Source organism: Sarcophilus harrisii, chromosome 4 (assembly GCF_902635505.1).
Source record: "Sarcophilus harrisii chromosome 4, mSarHar1.11, whole genome shotgun sequence".
Lineage (NCBI taxonomy): Eukaryota > Metazoa > Chordata > Mammalia > Dasyuromorphia > Dasyuridae > Sarcophilus > Sarcophilus harrisii.
Window position 1 is genome coordinate 358,117,329 of NC_045429.1, and position 15,171 is coordinate 358,132,499.

Genomic DNA, 15,171 nt, shown 5'->3' on the forward strand with positions numbered 1-15,171 from the left:
TTATTCGCTCAAACAAAAGCATGTCAGTATTCTCTTCCTAGAACAAGCAGAACCTATTTATTTCTCAATTGGTCCCAGCACTAGACAAATACTGATATATACACAATTCTGAACATATTAATTTGCTCTCCCATCATGTTTTTAAAGCATTCTTCGATCTTTTTTTCCCCTTGTTTTCTTTTTTATTACTATTATTATAACTTTTTATTGACAGAACATATGCATGGGTAATTTTTTACATTATCCCTTACCCTCACTTCTGTCCCGACTTTTCCCTTCCTTCTCTCCATCCCCCTATCCCCCTCCCCCAGATGGCAGGCAGTCTTATACATGTTAAATATGTTATAGTATATCCTAGATACAATATGTGTGCAGAACCATATAGTTCTCATGTTGCACAAGAAGAATTGGAAAATGGACAGAAAGATGGATTCTGTCCATCATTGACCAATTAGAACTGAATTAGATCTTCTCTATGTCGAAGATAATTCTTGGATCTTTAAAGATGGAAGAAGCACTAACACATGTATCAATACAAACACTTTAAAATGGGGGAAATGATTTAGTGGTTCATATGAAAAAGATCTAGCGATTTTGATGGATAAAAACTCAACATGCCCCTCAATGGAATTGAAGAGGGGACCCGGAAACTCTAAAATTCCTTGAAGGAGAAAATCTCCTTCAACTCTGCCTTAGTGAGAGACCCCGCTCCCGAGGGACAATTTCATCCTTGTTGTCTAGGTAGGGTTGGTTCAGTCCTGAAACTCATTGAATTGATGAGCCAACTTGGGCTGTTCCAGCCCCCACTAAAACACTGAATATAAAAGAGCCAAGATAAAACCCTCTCTTTGCAGAGGTTCCAAACATGCCAGCTATGCCATGCTTGGGATGCCAAGGAGCCTCTGTCCACTGGAATATTCTTTTCCAGTGTTATCCTCTCTTTATCCTCATCTATTTCCCTAACCAGACTTTATGCCTCTCTGTCAGGATTTCTAACCTTCCCTATAATTAAACTTCTTTTATCAATCTAGGTTTTTGGTCTGTAAACTCTTTAACAAAGAACCTCCACACCGCCAGAAGGGAGTCCCCAAAACTCCCTACCCTTGTGCCAAATCCCAAAGGGTGCAGGGGAACCAAACCACTCCATTTGGTTCCCTGAACCTCGAACCTGCCACTAGACCTTATCTTATGACAACCAGAAACCCTAACCTCATTTTAGTTCCCTAAATCTAGACCTTATCAGAATGACTATTATAAAAATTAATATAAACTTAGGCTGCATTAGGCCAACTATAAGACAAGATAGAGTAAGCAGTCCTGCCATACTGTACTATTCAGAAAAGAGCACTAACAAGTTGGAAAATGATCAGAAGAAAGCAACTATGATGGTGAACAAACTATAAATACTGTTATAAACACTGATTAAGAGAAAGGGCACTATTAAAACTAGAAAAAAATACTCAGAGGAAACAGGATAGATGTCTTCAAGAAAAGGTTATTATAAGAAAGATTAATTATACTTTATGCATCTTCAAAGACCAGAAACAGGACCAAGTAGAAGTTACAGAAAGCAAACTAGTTCAATTTAGGAACTTTTAAACAATTACAGCTTTTTAAAAATGTAATGAGTTGCTTTGTGAGACAATTCACTGCATAAAGATCAAGCAGAATCTGAAATGACCATCTGTCAGCTATATGTTGACAAGACTCCTACACAGGGATGATTTGATAAAGTAATAATCTCCCAAGTCCTAGCTACTAGTTTTTAAGATTCTAAATTATAATGTCATATGGGAAATAGGTCAGTACAGATAATAAAAAGGGAAAAGGGAGTTATTTGCTATTTCAGGAAGCCCTAAATTAAAGTTTGACACTTCCTGGCTATGTTTCCTAGAAAAGTCAGTTAATCTCTCAATACCTCCCAGAAAAGTTTTCTAAGCCTGTAAACTCCAGAACTGTTTTCAGTCTGCATGGGTAGAAAGTTTCCTTCATAGGTTTATGTTCACTGATGAACTAATTTCATCTCACACACACACACACGCGCGCCCCTCTTTTTTGGACCATAACATTTAGCCCAATTCTGAATCTTAAAAGATTATTCCCAAGGCCAACTCCTTTATTTTACACATGAGGTCACTGAGCCCTAAAAGATACTAGGAGACTCCCCGCAAGTACTGGGATTCAAACCTGAATAACTTCTACTCGGCTCTAATTAACGACACCGAACCACTTAAATGTTCAGCCAAGTGACGAGGGAAGTTGGGGCGAGGACACCTAGCTGACTATTTTACAGTAAAAGCAAAATAGTTACTTGCCCAAAGTTAGTCTGTCGAAAGAGCTCGGACTGGGACTCAGGCGCCAAGCTGCCGGCACCTCAATGGCATACACACAGAGTCAGTCGTTCCCGCAGGAGTCACCTGGTCCCTTGGAACTGTGGCTTCACAGGAACAGTCAGCGGGGGCGACGCCACTGCCCGCTCGGGCAAGGCCCCGGGGTCCCAATTCCTGGGAAGTGGCCTCAGGCTGGCGTTCTCGCTTGGGACGGACAGCGCCTTCCCAGGGGAGGCAGCCTCCGCAAGTCCCAGCTTCCCACAAGCCCCCTCAGGCGAACGCTGACCCCCAAAGTCCACCAAGTGACCCCTGACCCCCAACTCCCGCTTCCCACCGTCCCTCACACATCCTTCTACACGGTCCGCCTATCCTCAGCTCCGTTACTTCGTCTCTCTTTCCGTAAACTATATTCCTCAATTCCTACCCCCGGAAGTCCCTTTCCCTCGCTCCCGCCTGCCTCCTTCCCGCCCGGACCGCGCGACAAGCCACCCTCACCGGCCGGCCTGAGCCCGCGGAAACTCCGCTCAGGCCACCACCGGAAGTCGCTCGGCGTCAGAGATGAACGTGCGCGCCCCCCCCCCCCCAGCCGCGTTCCAGGAAGTTGGGCCAAAACTGAGCATGCGCTCTTTTTTTTTTTTTTTTTTTGGCTGACATCTTGAGTCAGGGAAAATGAAGCCAGAGCTGACAAGTTTGTCATTGGCAAAAAAGTTAAAGAGACCATCCCTCGAAGTTTCTCTTCTCGCTCGCCCACCCTCAACTAAAAGCTAATATTTTAAGGTGCACGAAAAGGGCTTGCCATGAAGTATATGAAATGTAGGATTTGGAATCTGGAGAAATGAGAAGTGTTCATTTACTTGGTTTCTAGATACAGTTACCTTTCTTGGAGCAAAGTCAGTGGGACCTTGGAATTCAGTCCCTGAATTAAATCAAGAGTACATCAAATATTGATGTATTTATGCATTATGAGCTCCTACAAGGACTTAGCTCCGTACTAAGTCCTACATGGATATGAAGAAATTATAAGACACTATACAAATATAAGATTTACTTAAAATCTTGGTGAATTCCATACGGTTTTTAAAACAGGATCTTAAGAGAGCAATTTTCCGTAACTAAAGTGATGCTGAGAGTTGGCGTAAGGAGTTTTGGTTTTGTTTTGTTTTTTTCTGTTTTTTGAGGGAATGTTTCTGTTTGGGAGTGGGGTTTTTTGTTTTTGTGGTGCAAAGCTATGTAATAATTTGATAACTGGAGAAAGGATATTTTAAATCATAAGGACGTGATTTTTGAGTGCGCAGCTTTGATGGTTTGGTCCTTAATCATTAACAACTAGAGTTTCTTAAGAGGTCCATAAAAACGTTCTGTGGTTACATAGAAATGCACCGTAATAGCAAAAATCTAATCAATAATGGAATTCAAACAGTCTGAAATTTGTTTTTTTCCAATTCTCTGCGTTCCTTGTCACCCAGAACATTCTGCTACTATTTTAAGACCTAGTGATCCAAGATATAGGATTTCCTATGATAATCAAGGAAAGAAAGATTCAAATCGCCAGTCTCCTCCTTCTGGCCTCCAGGTTTTTGCACTTTTCCCAGAATACTCGTAAAAAGGCGGGGTCTTCAACCCCGGAGCTTCGAAACTAGGCGTGGTCTCTTCTTCGGTATGTTCCGGAAAGTAGAGAGACCTCTGGTCTGAAACCGTTCGGAGAGAGGCGGAGTCTTTCTGCCTGGGACTGTTCGGAAAAGGGCGGAGCTTATCTCTCATCAGGACCAGTCTGGCTGCACCTGCATCTTTAGCTCAGAGCATCCCTAGAGCATCTTAGGTGGACCCGCAGCTGGCACGGTGAGGCCAGGCCATCGCAGGAGAAGTCTTCCTTCTCCGTTCCCCTTATCGGCATCTTGCAGCTGCGGCCTTTGCACTAACAGAGGGGTGCGGGAGTTCTCGGGAAGCTGGGAACCCATTTACAGCAAGTGCTGCTGATTACGCCATGGCCGAGATCACCAACATTCGACCCAGCTTTGGTGAGTGGGGTTCGGGGTTGGGGAAATGAAGCAGAGGGCGGTTGGAACTATAGCAGAGGCACTACGACCTAATTGCAGAGAAATGAGTTTGACCGAGACTAGGGCCCTGGCAGTGTCCGACCTAGAAAACCTAGGCCAGGAATGCCGGGCCCCCGGCAATGGACCGACCCAGACCTTGGGGATGTGGACTGCAGGAATGGGCAAAGCCAGGACTGGCACCAGACCAGAGCTAAGTAGTAGACGGCGGGGGTGGGAGAAAGGTTTGAAAACCTTTCCTGGGTCACTGTCAGCACTGAGAGGGATGAGAAACAAGAGGTGCACAGCGTAATTCAAGCCCTTCTTTTGGGATGCAGGTATGGGGAGGCCAAACCCTCCCCCTTAAGGCACGAAGGGCGGTGTCCCTTCCCCTCTGCAGGCTGCAGGGGAGGGAGGTGGCACTGGGGATGGGGTATTAAGATGGCAGCTTGGGGATTGTGGGCTGAGTGGCTGGCAGCCAGGGGAGGCGGCCTCCCGGGAGTGAGGCTGGGGGGAGGGGGCGCAGGAGAGGAGCAGCTCTGAGCTGCTCTGCTGGACCTGCTCGGCTGAGGGGCCAGGCTGCTTTCTCGGAGGCTTCATTCTGCACAGTAATGGTGGGATCTGTCCGTTGCTACCTAATGGCGTTTGGCGATGCCGGGCTGGGAGAATGACGTGATGTCTATTTCTGGGCCGCCTGGCTGCGCCTAGACCCTCCTTCCCCGGGCCTTTGTTCCTCTGGTCCCCGGAGCTGGCTCTTGGAGAGCGGCGGGAGGGGGATTCGAACCCTCGCCAGCGGGGCCGGAGCCGAAGCTGGAGGAGGAGGGGCGGGAGAGGCCGGAGCCCGGGGGAGGCCGCTTTGTGTACCAGAGAAAGCATTACGTCATCTCAGAGCGGCCCGTCCCGGCCCAGCCCCACTTGGCCCCTGTTGGATAAGCTACGGCCCTGGGGGAGGGGAGAAGAGAAGCGAAGAGGGATGAGGTTGGGAAGGGAGGAAACAGCCCTTTTCCTGTAGAGCGGAGTTCCACTCTGCTAGAGGACAAATCCTGAAGCCCCCAACTTTCTCAGTCTCCATTGCCCTGAAGAAGGAATGCCCCATGTTCCTTGTTAGTTTACCCCCTGATGGGATAGTCATCAGGAGTCGAGAGAGCTTCTCTTTCCTCACGTGAGAGTCCCCTTCTCTCTGCTCCTGATCTGTCTAGGAAGCTTGGTCATCAAGGTTTCAATGATTAGAGGGAGGACAAAGTCTTGCTTGGATTTGGTTGCTTTCTCCACTACCAAGTTTGAGGCCTTTAGAAGTGGATCTAAGCTCAAAGGACACAAGGAGGGAGATATGCTATTGTTTTTAAAAAATCTATCTTATAAACTTCCTTCACTCCGACCACTCCTGCCCAAAGAAATCCCAAAGTCCGCATCATTGACTTTATTTCCTTCTCCCACATCTGCATCTCCAAATCTTGTTCCCTATTTGGAGTAATACATTTCCCCTTGAGGTTGTCAATGATGTTCTTATATCACCCTGTTATTTCTTCTTATGATCCCGACTTTATCCCACTACTGATTCTGCTAAACTCTACCTCCTCTTCAGTAATAGGTTGTTCAATTTTTGTCCCAGTGCCCTAATAGAAATGATCAGTATGGAAAAGCATTCAGAAAGACTATCTTTCCTGGGACATTGAAAGGGTGAGAACTGTCTTGGATAAGGAAATGGAAAGAATCCTTTTTTGGATTTTTTGGAAGGTAGGCAAGCTAGGAAGCACACTAATGGAATGTCAAGTTGTGCATCTGTACAATGAGGGAATGGGACCAGTTGGCCTCTGAAGTCATTTCATAACTAGATATGAAATCCTATGTTGCCATGACATCTCCAAATCAGTTTCCCTATCTGTAAAATGGCAGTGCTCCCAATACTACCTTCTTCAAAGGGTGGCTATTTTGTAATTATAAAATCCATTATAGTTATCCTCGTTTTGCATATGAGAAAACAATATCTGAGTAACTTACCCAGGTTACACAGAACCATTAGATTTTAAATTCTTTGAGGGCAGAGATCTTTTGCCTCTTTTTATATCCTTATCTCTTACCACAGTGCCTGGCACCTACTGCTTACTATTTATTGACTGAACCATTATTCAAACCCAGACTTTTTGAGCTGTTGTTGGTTTTGGTTTTGTTTTTTTTTTTTTTTTTCCAAAAGCGCAAAGCTCACTGTAATTTACAACTGCCCTAAACCTCTTTTTTATCCATTAGTTTAAATTACCTTCCCAATCAAATATTTGACTATAGGACATGATTTTCAAAAATTCAAAATAATATTCAAAAATAATATAGAATTTTTTATTTAGGAGTACATTTTTTATTAGAGCTTTTTACTTTCAAAACATATGCATGGATAATTTTTCAACATTGACCCTTGCATAGAATTGTGTTCCAAATTTTCTCCTCTTTTCCCACATCCTCTCTCCTAGATGGCAAGCAATCCAATATATGTTATATATGTGAAAATATATGTTAAATTTTAGGAGTACATTTAACTAAATGACCATCTGTCCCTTCCTTTTCTGTGATTACCTCTTGCCCTGTTTCTTGATATGGAATATGGTACTATAATGATCAAGAACATAGTGGGAAGTAGTGAATAATTTCTATTAATGGTGTCTATTACAAAAAAGAAATGGGCTACTAAATCGTACATAAAGATCTCTTCACAGGCTACATATTGACTTACTTTTAAAATGTAACATTATGTCTACTTTATTGTATCTTTATTTATTTTGTTAAATATCTCCCAGTTACATTTTAACTTGGTTTGGGCTGCACTCAAGAAGGTTTTGGGCCACATGCAGCTGGGCTCTGAGTTTGACACTTCTGATTCACAAACTGGAAAATCAGTATTTTTTTTTTTTTATCCACACCTCTTAGAGGTGAAAATTTCACAAACTATGATAACAAGAAGGAAGTGTAATAGCCAAGTAAATCACCACACAGCTGCGTATAGGACCTGAATTTTGTAGCTATACCCTTATCTAGTGTTTCATCTCTTAAATCTCAATTTCAAATGATTCTCAGAAAACACCTTCTGGTCTTATTTTGCTTCTCTGCCAAATATGGAGATTGGATTACCACTAGCATTCCAATGTTCTATACTTCTACCTTCTCATAATCTAACCCAATTTTCCTATCCTAGAATTCCTTCAATATTTATGTTCACTAATGAGAAAAAAATAATTTTCATGAAAGTACATATGTTGGTGAATAAAAGCTACAGAAAGCATCTCCTTCTGATTTGATTCATTGTTTAAAGCTTCCACCTGCATCCCTTCATCATTGATGAAACTTTTGCAGTTTGCTAACTAGATGCATTGATTCAACAAATATCTGTGAAAATACATATTATGGATAAGATTTTATTAGCTAGTTTTTGGGTAGAACTGCTACAAAGATTTAATAAGCCATGATTTCTCTATTGTTTCTAGGAGATTGTCATGTGCATACTACAATAGAATGTTGATCTTTTCCCCTTTTATGGTCTAAATATTATATACCACTCTGGGTATCTTTGATTTATCTTGTTTACCTTGTTTGTACCTTAGAATTGCCTGTTCTAAGCTGGGTATTGTAGGACTTGCATGTAATCCCAACTACTATGAAGGTTGAGGCTGATTCATCCTAAGTTCAGCATCAATATGAGTAGACCCCCACAAGTGAGGGCCACAGGTTGTCAAAAAGAGGCAAACAGGTTTAGGCTGGAAATAGAGGAAGTCAAAGGTCCCTTGCCAATACATCAATATTTGGATTGGGCTCCTAAATAGCCCCTGCACTTTTAGCTTGGATAAAATAGAGAAATTCACACAAAAAATTCCTTTTAAAAATATATTCCCTTTTCCTTAGAATATAGCAGTGTTCATATACTTTTAGAATTGGATAGGAGCTACAGATCATTTATTCTAACCTGCCATCCTCATCTAAGAATTCTCTTATAAGTCCTACTGTCAGGTAGTCATCCAGTTTCTGCTTGAATAGCTGAAGTGACAGGGAGCTCACTACTTCACAAGACAGCCAGTTTCATTGCTATATAGCTCTAATTGTGAGAAAAATTTTCTTTATATTAAGTGACATTTTCTTACTAGTAACATCATTCAGCATTTTAATTTTATTTTTATGTCACTTTTCATTTCCAAATGTGTCCCTCTATATTCTCCTAACTTATGAGTTATTACTTGTAAGATTTTTAAAGGAAAAAAAAACAGGGGGGAAGCAGTTAATGAAAACTAATTGGCACATCAACTGAGTATGACAACATATGCAGTATTCCACACCTAAAATACCCTGTCTTTGCAAAGGAGAACTGGAGATGTGTTTCCTCACCTCTCTTTCAGGACCAAACTTGGTAATTATATAGTATTAACTTTCAGGTTTGTTGTTGTTTTCATTTATATTGGTGTGATCATTGTACATGTTTTTCTGTCAATTAGTATTTTATTAAATACCTGATATATGTGTGTCAGGCACAATTCTAGGTGCTGAGAATTAAAAAAAAAAAAAAAACGTAGTCTCTGCCCTCAAGGAGCTTATATTTTTATGGAGTGGGTTGATATAGAATTAGGACAATATGAGCGCAGATAAGCTAACAGTTTATCAATTACTTTGATCTCTTGAAAAAATTCTTTATTTTGTTTATTTGTTTTATTGTTGATTCTATTTTTTTTTTACCTTTAATCTTACTAATTTCTTTTTTGCTGCTTAGTGTTTATTGATTTTATAATTATTAGCCACATATTCAACTCATTATTTTTTTTCTTTTTGTTAATATAAGCATTTAAGGGACATAAATTCGATTCTAGGGATTGGTTTACCTATATCCCATAAATTTTTATATTTTATACTACTATTAGCATTTTTCAAATAATTGTTTATTGTTTCTGTAATTTGGCCTTTGGCCCATACATTATTTATATCATTGCTTAGCCTCCATTTAGGGCTGATTATAGGCAGTTGATTATAATTCTATAATCTATTAAAAGATTTCTATCTTTCTGCATTTATTTGTAAGTTCTTTATGCCCTAGATCATATTCAACTTTTATAAAACTACAGTGCATTTTTTAAAAATAAATGCATTCTTTACTATATTCATCCTATGCCTATCAAATGTTTTTTAAATACTCTAAAGTCTGTCACATCCGTCTTGTTTTCAATTTGTCATATCCCATTAAAGCGTCCTACTTTTGTCACTTTATTATTTTGCTATATGCATTTCGTTCCTCTTCTTTTAAGGATTTAGTTGCTTTGATTTTTAGCACATGTATATTTAATAATGATAGTGTTTGATTGTCTATGGGACTTGTAGACATCATATTCTGCTTGTCAGTCAATAAAGATTTAAGTGCATAATATGTGAGGTACTGTACAAAGTGTTGAAGATTTAAAAAAAAAAAAGTCCCTGACACAATCTAGTGGTGAAGATAATATGTAAACAATTAACAATTATGTACAAATAAATTATATACAGGATTAATAGAAAGCAATCAACAGAGGAAAGGCAATAGAACTAAGGGATCTAGACAGGCTATCTGAAGAAGGTGGGAGTTTAGGTGGGACTTGAAAGAGACTAAGAAAGCCAGGAAATATTGGTAAACAAAGAATAGCATTCCAAGTGTGGGAGACAGCCAAGGCAAATGCCCAATGTTGGGAGGAGTTCATTGCTGGATGACTAAATAGCATGGAGACAAGTGGCACTGGATCACAGAATATTTGCAGGTGGTTGGGGGTGTAAGATATAAGAAGACTAGAAAGGTAGGAGGGACCAAGTTATGAACAGATGAAGGGCTTTGAATGCCCTTCCTTTTTGCAAAGTTACCCTTTCATTGAGCCATTGTTGAACCTAACAAGTTTTTCTGGATATGAGTAATATTTTATTCTGGGTTGGTTTTTTTCATTGCCTCCTGGAGAAAGTGATAAGAGAACTCATCCAAACATATCAATGTTAATAATCTTACAAGAGAAAACTATTTCATGAGTACCAACTGTAACAGTTATTGCCAATACATTAAATTCCACCCAGCTAATAGAGGAAGGTTTAATAGTTTAGCCATTCCTTCCCTATTTTTGTTTGTTTATTTGATTCTAGAGACAATAAGAAGACAACAGAGATTATTGAGTAGGGAGTCACATGGTCAGATCAATACTTTAGGAAATTCACTTAGATAGCTGAGGGTGGACTGGAGTGGGGAAAGACTTATGGCAGGCAGATCTACCAGTAGGCTACTGCAATAATCTTAGGGTGAGCTGAGGAGGCACAAGAGTGATGGCCCTGTCAAAGGGGTGATAAGAGGGATGTCATAAAGATAAAATTCAGTCATTGGCAACAGATTGGATATGTGGGGTGAGAATAAGTAAGCAACTGAGGATAACGCCTGGAAGTCATATAGGAGGCTATAGAGAAGGTAGTACCTTTGGCAGTAATAGATTTGTTTGGAAAGGGAGGGGATGTTAGGGGGTGAAAGTGGAGACATAATGAGATCTGTTTTGGACATGTTGAGTTTAAGATGTCTACAAGACAGGATATCTAATGGGTGACTGAAGAGGTAAGATTAGAGGTCAGAAGAGAGGTGTTAGGGCTGGATAAGTAGACCTGAGAATCATTGGTTTAAAAATGATAATTTAATCTATGGAAGCTGATGATATCATCAAGTAAAATAGGATAGAAGGAGAATAGAATGGGACCCAAGACAAATCACTGGAAGGACACCAAGGACTGGACATGAGCAAAGATAAAGATCCAGCAAAGACAGAGGAGTGATCAGTTAGGTAGGAAGAGAACCCACTCTCCTGGGTTTGGATTTTGGGGGTCAGGAAAATCTAGAGGGTGAAGTTTTAAGGAGGAGACAGTGATCCACAGTCTGCAAAGGTCAAGAAATATGTGGATTGAGAAAAGGATGTTAGATCTGGAAGTTAAGAAATTATATGTGTCTCTGAATTGCTTTCTATCTTGAATTAGACATTTTCCTAGAGGCAATACAAGATTTGGAGTCAAAGAACTTGTTTCTGAATACCACTTCTGTAACTTCTTGTATGACTTTAGGCAAGTTTGGACTCAATTTACTCATCAACAAAATGAGAGGACTGGATCCAAGGTTCCTTCTGGATCTAAATTCTATTGTACTATGAAATAAAAACAAATATAGACTAAGTAAATACAAAGTAATTTCTAGCTGACTGGTACTAGCCAGTATAGGTCCCCTTGGATAAGGGGAAAGAGAGTCCTCCATAGATACGGAGATATGAGAGGTCTCAGAGGACATCTAGTCCAACAAATGTAGAATGTGGTACAGGGAAGCAATTAGACCACTGAAGATTAGCAATGTGTTTAGAAATATAAATTGGGAGTCAGTCTGTGAAGGACTTTCCACACCAAATAGAGATTTGAATTTTATCCTAAAAGTAGTTGGAAGCCGGGAAGCTTACTGAGCAAGGAGTAACACTGTCAGACCTATTGTTTAGATATCAATTTTAGGAGCAGCTGGATAGACCTGGATAGTGCAGTGGATAGAGTACTAACACTGGAATCAGGAGAAGCTGAGTTCAAATCATCCTCATTCACTAGATGTGTGACCCTGGGCAAATCACCTAACTCTGATCGCTTCCCCCTACCCAAGAAATATTAGCTGTTTAGATTGTATGTAGAGAGGGGAGATGGGATACCACAGAGATACCAAATTCAGAGAGACCAATTAAGAAATTGTTACAATAATGATGAGGGCCTGAACCAGAGTGGTAAGCATGAAGGAAATGGATGTAATATTGTGGAGGTAGAACCAGCAGGACTTGGCCACTCATTGGATAGGGCTAAAAACAATACTTTCAATGAGATCTGAGCAGTTTAAGATGGTAGTTGATCCCATTGTTCTGAATATTCTTTTATTAGTAAGCCTAAGCTTTTTTTTTCTTCATATGAATTGCTATCAAGCATCTTGTGTGATTCTTCTTTAATATTTTACCAAGTCTGTGATTTTTTTAAACCTGAACGAAAGACTATATATTCATCCTTGTTAAAAATTCGTATTACTGGTTCCAGCTCTGCCTTCCCATCTGTCCTTTCCGAGACTAGTGAGCCTATGCATGAGTCAACTTGTATTGCTATGATACCCCAAAAAAAGCTAGTGCCATCTTAGATTACTTTACAGTGGTGTGGCTTCCTGGAATAAAAAAGAGACATTCCTATTATAATGCAAACTGATCAGACTACTTTTGTAATATTATGTTCAGAACTGGGTGCTATATTTTAGGGAGGACATTGATAAGCTGCAAAAAAAAAAAAAAAAAAAATCTAGAGTCTTAATTCTAGACCTAGAGTCTAGAGTCATGTTACAGGAGGATTTATTGAAAGAATTTGGATGGTTAGCCCTGAGAAATACATACTCAGGGGGGTATCCAATGGCTGTCATCAGGTATTTGAAGGGCTAGCATGTGGAACAAGCTAAGCTTGTTCTGTTTGGTCCAGGAGGACAGAAGGAAGAGTAATAGGTAGAAGTTGCAAAGATTCAAATTTAACCTTGAGGTCAGTGGGAACTTGTACTATGTGCCAGGTAATGTGCTAATACATTAAGTGTTACACCAAAAAGAACTTCCAAAGAGCTATCCAAAAGTAGATTGTGTTGCCTTGGATAGGGGAAAGAGAGTAGTATCTCCCCTTCATTAGAAGTCTTAGATCAAATCAAATCAACTAGTATTTATTAAGCTCCTATGTGCCAAGGAGTGCACTAACACTGAATATGCAAAAAAAAAAAAAAAAAAAACCAAAACCAGAAAACCAAAAAATAGGCCCAGCTAATAAGGAGCTCACGTTTTAATGGGGGAAACAACACTCAAACAACTATATACAAATAAGACATGTACAGGATAAATTGTAGATAATATCAGAGGGAAGGAAGGCACTGAGATTCAGGAAGCCTGACTAGGAAAGATTTCCTGCATAAGGTGAGTTTTTCACTGAGGTCTGAAGGAAGCCAGGGAACAGAGAAATGTGGGGGGAGAACATTCTAGTTTTGGGGGACAGCTAGTGAAAAGGCCCAGAATAAAACCTTTTTTAAAATAATAGCATTTTCTTTTTCTTTTTTTTAATAACAGCTTTTCACTCCTCAAAATACATGCAAAAATAGCCCTCAACATTCACCTTTGTGAAACCCTGTGCTCCACATCCCTCTTCCTCTCCCCCCAACTCAATAGCAAGCCATTTAGCTTTTTATTTTTCAAAATACATGCAAAGATAGTTCTCAACATCCACCCCTGCAAAACCTTTTTCTTTTCCTTCCTCACCTCCCCTTTCCTCTAAACAGTAAATAATCTGATATTGGCAGAACAAAACCTTACTTGAGGAGAAGCAAGGGGACCAGTGACACTGAATCACAGAGTATGAAGAGAAAAGTAAGGGGATTAGAAAATAAGAAACAAGTTATCCACTTGTTGACGATATTGTAGTGAAGATTGTAAGGAATTCTTTTTTAGTTATAAGTTAACTACTTATTACTACTTATAAGTTACTAGCTATGGAGCTTCCTTCCAACTTGCAAATTCTGTGATTTTTTTTAATCCTTTGTCCATTCTATCCCACTCCTATCCAGATTTCTCCTTCTCCAGATCATTCAGGTCTCTGGCTCTAGCTACCTAGAATTATCCAGAGGGGTGCATTTGCTGTGCTAAAGAAGGGGGGAAGAAAAGGTCTGGTCCCAGCCCTCTATATCAGTGTAATTAGTCCTTAGATCTTATTTGTATACCCAGTATGCCCTCTTTTAAATAACTGAATCAATGTTAACATATGTCTGGGTTCTAGTTCTACTCCTATCCCTCTTTAGCTGAATATATAAATTACTTACCTCTCATCTGTAAAGTGGCTAATTGATTTCTAAATTCCCTTCCAAGTTTAATATTCTGTAATTCTCTGATATAAAATTACTTATCTTCCTTTTGTTCATTCTTCCTAGCTTCCTCTTATCCCCTTAACTTTAGCCCCACCTAAGGCCATTTGCTTGTGTCTATGGCTACACCATTTACATCTTCAGCATGACTGAAAATCACCTACCCTGAGCACTTATATGGAAAAAGATTCACCTGTCATAGATAGCATGTCAGAGCTTAAAAGGAGTTTGGTGACCATCTAGTCCAACTTCCTTGTTTCACAAACAAGGACACTAAGACCTAGATGGCAAAGTGGCTCACAATCAGATGAGATAATTTTTTTTCAATCAATTTTTTTATTATTATAGCTTTTTATTTACAAGATATATGCACAGGTAATTTTTCAGCATTGACAGTTGCAAATCCTTTTGTTCCAACTTTTTCCTCTCCTTCCCCCTACTCCCTCCCCCAGATGGCAGGTTGACCAATACATGTTAAATATGTTAAAGTATAAGTTAAATACAATATTAGTATACATGTCCAAACAGTTATTTTGCTGTATAAAAAGAGTCAGACTTTGAAATAGTGTGATTAGGTTGTGAAGGAAATCAGAAATGCAGGCGGACAAAAATAGAAGGATTGGGAATTCTATGTAGTGGTTCATAGTTATCTCCCAGAGTTCTTTCTCTGGGTGTAGCTGGTTCATCTGCTCTGTTGGAACTGATTTGGTTCATCTCATTGTTGAAGAGGGCCACATCCATCAGGATTGATCATCATATAGTATTATTGTTGAAGTGTATAATGATCTCCTGGTTCTGCTCATTTCACTCAGCATCAGTTCATGTAAGTCAGATGAGATAATTTTTGTAAAATGCTTAGAACAGTAATGCTTGTAGAGTGCTGGGTCTGGAGTCA

At 39.9% G+C, this 15,171-nt stretch overlaps 2 protein-coding genes across 3 annotated transcripts in view; one reads left to right on the forward strand and one right to left on the reverse strand.

Annotated features, from left to right (window-relative positions):
• GON4L (gon-4 like) overlaps positions 1-2,884 on the reverse strand; it is an 85,007-nt gene extending 82,123 nt beyond the window's left edge. Inside the window, exon 1 of one of the 2 annotated variants that reach the window (XM_031966734.1) lies at positions 2,826-2,884. The gene's annotated coding sequence lies outside the window, so the exon portion shown is untranslated. The other variant, XM_031966733.1, reaches the window with a different exon arrangement.
• A 1,103-nt stretch (positions 2,885-3,987) lies between these two features.
• Positions 3,988-15,171, forward strand: part of SYT11 (synaptotagmin 11) — a 29,474-nt gene continuing 18,290 nt past the window's right edge. Inside the window, exon 1 of the mRNA XM_031966737.1 lies at positions 3,988-4,348. Coding sequence (XP_031822597.1) covers positions 4,315-4,348 — 34 coding nt within the window. The 5' untranslated portion in view covers positions 3,988-4,314. The remainder of the gene's footprint in view (positions 4,349-15,171) is intronic.